Source organism: Cebus imitator, unplaced genomic scaffold, assembly GCF_001604975.1.
Source record: "Cebus imitator isolate Cc_AM_T3 unplaced genomic scaffold, Cebus_imitator-1.0 Scaffold159, whole genome shotgun sequence".
Taxonomy (NCBI): Eukaryota; Metazoa; Chordata; class Mammalia; order Primates; family Cebidae; genus Cebus; species Cebus imitator.
In genome coordinates, this window is record NW_016107474.1 from 5,451,716 (window position 1) to 5,460,466 (window position 8,751).

The 8,751-nt window shown below is 51.0% G+C and overlaps 1 protein-coding gene across 4 annotated transcripts in view; it reads right to left on the reverse strand.

Moving 5' to 3' along the window:
• Positions 1-556: 556 nt before the first annotated feature.
• The window catches only part of CA5A (carbonic anhydrase 5A), a 53,485-nt gene continuing 45,290 nt past the window's right edge, over positions 557-8,751 (reverse strand). For 3 of the 4 annotated variants that reach the window (XM_017543703.2, XM_017543704.2, XM_037743934.1), the window contains 2 exons: positions 5,071-5,226; positions 557-814 (listed from right to left, as the gene is read on the reverse strand). In XM_017543703.2, the coding sequence (XP_017399192.2) occupies positions 662-814; positions 5,071-5,226 (309 nt within the window). In that variant the 3' untranslated portion in view covers positions 557-661. The remainder of the gene's footprint in view (positions 815-5,070; positions 5,227-8,751) is intronic. The other variant, XM_017543705.2, reaches the window with a different exon arrangement.

Below are 8,751 nucleotides of genomic sequence, written 5' to 3' on the forward strand. Positions count from 1 at the left end.
GGGTTTCACCATGTTGGTCAGGCTGGTCTTGAACTCCCGACCTCAGGTGATTTTCTGCCCTCCTTGGCCTCCTGAAGTGCTGGGATTACAGGCATGAGCCACTGCGCCCGGCCTGATTTTTGTATTTTTAGTAGAGACGGGGTTTCACCATGTTGGTCAGGCTGGTCTTGAACTCCCGACCTCAGGTGATTTTCTGCCCTCCTCGGCCTCCTGAAGTGCTGGGATTACAGGCATGAGCCACTTATGTGTCCGGCCACAAGCTTTCTTATAAGGAGGAGGCAGAAGCTGTAAGGACAAGAAAAAGGGTCCTCTCCACGAGCCTCAGAAAGCAGCAGCTGTGCTGACCTTGGTGTCAGGCTTCTGGCTCCCTGAGCCAGAGGATCGATCTCTGTTACTTTCAGCCACCAAGTGCGTGGTACTTCGTGACAGCGAACCACCAAAGCACCCTGCACTGCCTCGGGTCCCGTGTCACAGCCCTCTGTCCCAGTGTTATGTTCCCTACAGTGCTTACATGTCTTTCACTTGCAGCTGAAAAGTACGTTGACTGAAACAGTGATCTCATTCTCTCTTTTTTAATTCCAGAAGTCACGTACAATCACACTGTGAAACTTGGGAAACAACCCTTCCCTCCTTCAAAGTCAGTCCTGTTATTCATGTGGACCTAGTGTCTCCAGGATCTTGTGCCCTCATTAATGGCCTGGAAGGATGCCCGGACCTTCCGGTTCATCAGCGGTTGAAGCGGGCGATAGTTGTTCACCATCACCTTCTCCTCTTCACCAAGTGCAGAAAACAGGAGCCTACGAAATGCAGAGAGCTGGAATAGAGGACAGCCAGGGTGAGCTTGGTATGGGTGCGGATAAGCCAGCCGCTAGATGTCCCTCAGGCCTTGTGTGGTCCTGTCCCATGATGAATCAGGGATGGCCCCAAATGACCAGTAAAATGGTGGAGGTGATGGTGTGGTGCAAGTGATGGTGTGCAAGGCAAGCACTGCCGCTTCGGCCTTGCTCTTCAGGATCACTTGCTCTAGGGGGAGGCTGGTCGCCATATTGGGAGGGTACTCAAGCAGCCCTGAGGAAAGGCCCATGGGGAGAGGAACTGAGGCCCCCAGCCAACTGCCAGCACCAATTTGCCAGCCACTTGGGAGGGCCAACCTTGGGAATGAGTCTTCTAGCCCTAGTGGAGCTTTCAGATAGCCGCGGTCCCAGCTGACGTCGGGCTACAACTCCGTGAAAGATGGTAGGCCAGAGCCACCCAGATTCCCAAGCCATGGAAACTGTGGGAGATAATAAATTATCTTTGTTGTGGTTGTTGTTTTGAGATGGAGTTTCACGCTTGTTGCCCAGGCTGGAATGCAATGGCAAGATCTCAGCTCACTGTAACCTTGGCCTCCCAGCTTCCAGTGATTCTCCTGCCTTAGCCTCCTGAGTCGCTTGGATTACAGGCATAAGCCACCTCGTCCAGCTAATTTAGTATTTTTAGTAGAGACAGGATTTCAACATGTTGGTCAGGCTGGTCTTGAACTTCCGACATCAGGTGATCCACCCGTCTCAGCCTCCCAAAGTGCTGGGATTCCAGGCCTGAGCCACTGTGCCCTGCCATGCCCTGCATATTTATATGACATCGGCCACCCTGGCTTAATACTATCAACTTTGCTTCTACTTTCCTGCCAGACAGCAGCATGCTGACATGAATGTCCTGTTCCTGTGCCGCCCCTCCACACTTGCCCCCCCCACTCTCTCTTGGTGGCACTGACCCAGAATGGGCACTTGTCAGATATATGCTTGCCCAGTGGCGTAAGGGCCTTGCCGACAAGGGCTACCTTCAACCAAAGCCTTCCCCATGTCCAGCAGCTGTGGTTGGGAGGCAAGCAGATATTCTACGTCCCATGTCTCCAAGTACAAATGATATCATGCCATGATTTGTATATAAGAGAATGTTTTCACAGACCCAGGAGATAAAAGGACCCTCGAAGAGCTCACCTGGAGCCCTGAGAAAGAGCTGAGCCAGAGATCTTTGGCGCGTGGGTCCTGGCTGTAAGGCCGGTTGCCTCGCCGGGAGGCTGGACACACCCACCTCTGCACTCAGCACCTGACTCTGCACCGGCACCTGGCTCTGCACTTGGCACCTGGCTCTGCACTCGGCCCCTAGCTCTGCCGCATGGCTCCCCTGGAAGGCTCTTGCACCGGAAAACCTGCCCAACAGCCTGCCAACCAATAGCTGCCTGCCTCGTCTCAATCCTGCTCTCCTGGACCCAATCAGAGCACCCAGCTGTTGCTTGGTCCTCGTAGCCATAAAAACCCCCCACCCCAGAAGTCAGCACGACTTCTCTGGCTCGGTTTCCCCGGACCAGAGAACCTTGCCCGGGAGCTGAATAAATTGGTATTTAATTTTCTTATACTGGCCTCAGTTTCCTCATTTTAAACTCGACAATGGCCCTTACACTGGCCCTTAGGGGAACTCCAGGGGAACTGCCGTGACTGCTGAGAAACATCTGACGGGTAGGGGTGGCACACTTGGGCTCTAAACCACCTTGGACAGACAAATTTCCTACAGACTCTTAAGATTTCCAGAAAATATATAGTATAACTTTTATTTATTTATTTATTTTGAGACAAGAGTCTCACTCTGCTGCTCGGGCTGGAGTGCAGTGGTGAGATCTCAGCTCACCACAACCTCCGCCTTCCAGGTTCAAGTGATTCTCCTGCCTCAGCCTCCCATGTAGCTGGGACTATAGGCACATACCACCATGCTTGGGTAATTTTTGTATTTTTATTGATTGATTTGAGATGAAGTTTTGCTCCTGTTGTCCAGGCTGGAGTGTAACTGCACAATCTCGACTCACTGCAGCCTCCACCTCTCAGGTTCAAGTGATTCTCTTGCCCCAGCCTCCTAAATAGCTGAGATTACAGGTGCCCGTTAATTTTGTATTTTTAGTGGAGTCAGGATTTTACCATGTTGGTCAGGCTGGTCTTGAACTCCTGGCCTCAAGTGATCTGCCTGCCTCTGCGTCCTAACGTGCTAAGATTATAGGGATGAGCCACCATGCCCAGCCCAATAGTATAACTTTTAAAAATGTGTACAAGTATTATCAACTAATTAAAAAAAAAAAAACCCGGGGCGTGGTGACTCACGCCTGTAATCCCAGCACTTTGGGAGGCTGAGGTGGGTGGACCACAAGGTCAGGAGTTCGAGACCAACCTGACCAACATGGTGAAACCCCGTCTCTACCAAAAATACAAAAAATTAGCTGGGCGTGGTGGTGCGCACTTGTAATCCCAGCTACTCAAGTGGGTGAGGCAGGAGAATTGCTTGAACCCGGGAGGCGGAGGTTGCAGTGAGCCAAGATCGCGCCACTGCACTCCAGCCTGGGCAACAGAGTGAGACTTCATCAGAAAAAAAACACAAACACCAAGCAACCAACCAAACAAAAAACAGTAAAACTATTTAGACAGGAGAAAGGAAGAAAACTGAAATCATGCAGACCCATGACCCTGGGCCAAGTCCCATGAATGCCTCATGTGTCTGCTCTGACAGATGAGGGCATCACCCAGAACATGCTCACTCACCTCCTCCTGCCTTGTGACTTTGTCCTCACTGTTGAGATTGGCTTTGACCAACAGGGTGTGAGCACCACAGAGACCTCCCCTGTGCTCCTGCCACTGGCATGGCTGTCATTGAGAACCTGCTTGGAGTAGCCACTGTCCAAGAAATGTGAGAGACCCTGGCCCCCACTGCACCCCAACCACAGCCTTCCTTCTGCAAAGCTCCACCATCCAGGGCCCAGCAGCCTCCAGCCATTGCATGGACTGATGAGAAAACATAGTCAGTGCTTGCTGTGAGCTGCTGAGCTTGGGGTGTTTTGTGACTCAGCATCGTCCTAGTGATTGCTGACTCATGCACTCCACCTGGACTTTCTCTACACACATGTAGCTCTGCAGCTTTCTGAAATAGCCACAAGAGAATCCTCCACTATCTCAATTATTATTATTATTTTTTGAGACAAAGTGTTGGTCTGTTGCCCAGGCTGGAGTGCAGTGGCGCGATCTCGGCTCATTGCAGCCTCCTATTCCCGGGTTCAAGTGATTCTCCTGCCTCAGTCTCCCAAGTAGCTGGGATTACAGGCGTGCACCATCATGCCTGGGTAATTTCTGTATTTTTAGCAAGAGACGGGGTTTCACCATGTTGGTCAGGCTGATCTGGAACTCCGGACCTCAAGGGATCTGCCCACCTTGGCCTCCTAAAGTGCTGGGATTACAGGCATGAGCCACCGCGCCTGGCCCCGATTTCTTACCGTCCTTCACCAACAGAGGTAACTCAAACTCTCAAGTTTCCTCTCACTCTACCATCTTACTGCCTGCTTTGTGTGTGTGTGTGTGTGTGTGTGTGTGTGTGTGTGTGTGTGTGATGGAGTCTCGCTCTTGTCGCCCAGGTTGGAGTACAGTGCAACCTCGGCTCACCGCAACCTCGACCTCTGGGTTCAAGTGATTCTCCCACCTCAGACTCCTGAGTGGCTGGGATTACAGGTGCCTCCCAGGACACCAGCTAATTTTTGTGTTTTTGTAGAGATTGGGTTTCACCATGTTGGCCAGGCTGGTCTTGAACTCCTGATCTCAGGTGATCTGCTCACCTCGGCCTCCCAAAGTGCTGGGATTATAGGCGTGAGCCACCACACCCAGCCTACTTCTCTCTCATTTTTTTTTTTTACAGTAATTTTACTGGACGATCAAGCACTGACCTAGTTCAACCTCGTGTCCTTGGGGCACCTGCTCTGCCTGGAGGCTGGGCCACTGGAGATTAGATAGGGCCGCCCTAAAGCCATGTGTCAGGGCCCTTTCCCCTCCTTCCGCTCTCTCTCATATCTCAATGTCATAAAAGAGCTGTGATAACGAACTGCTGGCCAATCTCAACAAGCTCCGACTTCAGTTGGAAATTTCTTCTTGCGAAAGAATGCCCCAAATGCATGAAAGAATATCACTCGACAACGCTCTTATGCAGTATCTTAGTGACGCTGCCAAGCCGGAGAAACGCCTTCCATGAAGTGCTACCATGCCAGTTACAGGCACAGCTCACCTGGCCTGGGGCCACTTCAACTGGCTCCTTTTGGATGATCCAGGTGACCGACTCCGTCAGCGGCGGGGTGGTGAGGGAGCCCGGGTAGGTCCAGTAATCCCGGCAGGTAGGCAGCAGACCGGAGGGGTCGAAGGGGCCCATGGCTGCCCGTGCACCCTGAGAGACCAAGAACCACAGCCCATGTCAGTTCTCAGGAAAGACTGGGAGCTTCAGGAAGGAAGAGAAACCTCGTATCTTATCTCAGTATGTGAGGCCTTCATGGCACTAGGAGGTAAGCGCCTTCCTCCAGATAAGGCCATGAGGCCGCTGCTGTCACGCCTGGGAGCAGTGATGAGAAAATGTGACCCTTCTATACAGAGCAGGGATTCCTCCAACTTACATGGGTGGGAATTACATTACGCCAGCCTACACTGGTGCTTACATTTTTCCTTTTGAAGTCACTTCTTGACTGGGCGCAGTGGCTCACACCTGTAATCTCAGCACTTTGGGAGGCCAAGGCGGGTGGATTATTTGAGGTCAGGAGTTGGAGACCATCCTGGTCAACATGGCAAAACCCCATCTCTACTAAAAATACAATTACCTGGACGTGGTGGTGTGAACCTGTAATTCCACCTACTCGGGAGGCTGAGGCATGAGAATCACTTGAACCCAGGAGGCAGAGGTTGCAGTGAGGCAACAGAGTGAGACTCTGTCTCAGATAATAAACAAATAGATAAACAAAGCCATTTGTTTTTGCATACCTTGGCTGCAAAAAAAATTACTTTTTATTGTAATAAAATATATGTAACATAAAATTTACCATCTTAAACAATTTTTTTTTTCTTGAGATGGAGTTTTGTTCTTGTTGCCCAGGCTGGAGTACAATGGTGTGATCTCGGCTCACCAAAACCTCCGTCTCCTGGGTTCAAGTGATTCTCCTGCCTCAGCCTCCAAAGTAGCTAGGACTACAGGCATGCGCCACCGCACGTGGCTAATTTTGTATTTTTAGTAGAGACGGGGTTTCTGCATGTTGGTCAGGCTGGTCTTGAACTCCCGACTTCAGGTGACCCGCCCGCCTCGGCCTCCCAAAGTGCTGGGATAATAGGCGTGAGCCACCGTGTCTGGCCTGTCTTAGCTATTTTTAAGCATACAGTTCAATGGCATTAAATACAGTCACATGGCTGTGCCACCATCTCCACCGTCCGCCTCCAGAGCTTTCCCATCATCCCAAACTTGACCTCTGCCCTGTCCCCACTAAACACTAAGCCCACCTTCCTCTCCCAGGTCTGGCACCCACCATTCCACTTCCAGCTCTCTGAATCTGAGGACTCTGGGGACCTGATACAGGTGGGATCCTATGCTTTTTGTCTTTTGTGTCTGGCTTATTTCAAGTTTATTCAAGTTTATTTGAGCAGAGTTTATTCAAGTTTATTCACACATTATGTGTCAGGATTCCCTTCGTTTTAAGGCCGAATACTATTCCCCTGTATGGACGGAACACACTGTGTTTAACTATTCATCTGTGGATAGACGCTAGGGTTGCTTTCGCCTTTTCACTGTTGTGAATAGTGCTTCCATGAGCATGCGTGTACAAGTATCTCTTCAAGACCCTGCTGCCAACCTTTATTTTTTTTTTCCCTGAAACTCGCTCTATTGCCAGGCTGGAGTGCAGTGGCACAATCTCAGCTGACTGTAACCTCCACCTCCTGGGTGCAGGTGCAAGTAGCTGGGATTACAGGTGCCTGCCTCTATGCCCAGCTAATTTTTTGTATTTTTAGTAGAGATGGGGTTTCAATCTGTTGTCTAGGCTGATCTCGAACTCCTGACCTCAGGTGATCCGCCCGCCTCAACCTCCCAAAGTGCTGGGATTACAGGTGTGAGCCACCGCGCCTGGCCTCCCAACTTTTTTTTTTTTAAGTGTTGGGGTCTTACTTTGTCACTCAGGCTGGAATGCAGTGACACCATCACAGCTCATTGCAGACTCTAATTCCTGGGCTCAAGCAATCCTCCTGCCTCAGCCTCCCAAGTACCTAGGACCCCGCACCAGGGTTTACAATTGTTTGTGGCCAGGAGGTCTTGCCATCTTGCCCAGGCTGTTCACTTTTGGGCTCAAGCAATTGTCCTGCCGTAGCCTCTCAAAATATTGGGATTACAGGCATGAGCCACCGTGCCCAGCCAGCTCTTTTGGATACATACCCAGAAGAGTGTGACTGCTGAATCACAGGGTAGTTCTATTTATAATATATATATTTTTTTGAGACAGAGTCTTGCTCTGTCTTCCAGGCTAGAGGGCAGTGGCAGGATCTCAGCTTACTGTGGCTGGGCCTGGCAGCAACATAGCCCTCATCAGCATCCCGACCCACCAAGCATAACTCTGCACCTGCCCTGGCCAGCACTGTGGGACAGGAGTCCAGCCGGAAGTGACAGTGTCCCTGACTGCAAGAAAGGGGGCCTCCTTGCTCAGCCACAGCACCTTGACCTCACTTGGGCCTGGCTTTCAGAAGTGGAAGGTGGCGACCCAGATGCCTTGGGCTTGTCTCCTGAGGCCAAGCAGTGAGGGTCAGGGCCAGGAGAGGTGGCTGAGGTACCAGAAGGAAGCCCAGGAGTGTCCACGCCGGCAGACACATGCATCACTTCTGTGTACACATGTTCACATTTGCAACTATCCAGTTAATTTTTTTAAAAACAGCATTATAAACCGGTTGTGATGGCTCACATCTGTAATCCCAGCACTTTGAGAGGCCGAGGTGGGAGGATTGCTTGAGGTCAAGAGTTTGAGACCAGCCCGAGCAACAAAACAAGACCCTGATTCTACAAAAAAAACAAAAAGCAGCCGGGTATGTGCCTCGCTCAGGTGGTCCCAGGTACTTGGAAGGCCAAGGTGGGAGGATTGCTTGAGGTCAGGAGGTCGAGGCTGCAGTGAACTGTGATCATGCCACTGCACTCTAGCCTGGGTGACACAGCAATATCTTTTTTTTTTTTGAGATGCAGTTTTGCTCTTGTTGCTGAGGCTGGAGTGCAATGGCACGATCTCTGCTCACTGCAACCTCTGCCTCTCAAGTTCAAGATATTCTCCTGCCTCAGCCTGCTGGCTAGCTGGGATTACAGGCACCCGACACCACGTCCAGATAATTTTTTGCATTTTTAGTAGAGATGGGGTTTCACCATGTTGGCAAGGCCAGTCTTGAATTCCTGACCTCAGGTGATCTGCCCACCTTGGCCTCCTAAAGTGCTGGGATTATAGGTGTGAGCCAACATACCTGGCCAAGATCTTTTCTTAAAATAAGTAAATAAAAATTAAGGTGAACAATCGTATGATTTTGGTATATTCATGGTTGAGCAGTCGTCACCAAAGTCAATTTTAGAGCATCTTCAACACCGCAAGGAGGAAACTTGGTACTTTTTAGCTCTTGTCCCCACCCCGCCCCGCTGCTCTGGTCTCTGTGGGTTTTGCAGGAACTGAATCATGTAACGTGTGGACATTTGTGTCTGGCGCCTCTCACTCAGCGCGGCGCGTTTGAGGCTCACCCACACTGCAGGGTGAGTCAGAGCTGTATCCTTTCTGACTGCCAAGGAACATCCATTGCACAGCCTAGCTGGGTTGTGAAGGGGCAGGCTGCTTGTGCACACGGGTGACAGGCGGGTGTGCAGGGAGACATCTGGGTGACAGGAGGGTGTGCAGGGAGACATCTGGGTGACAGG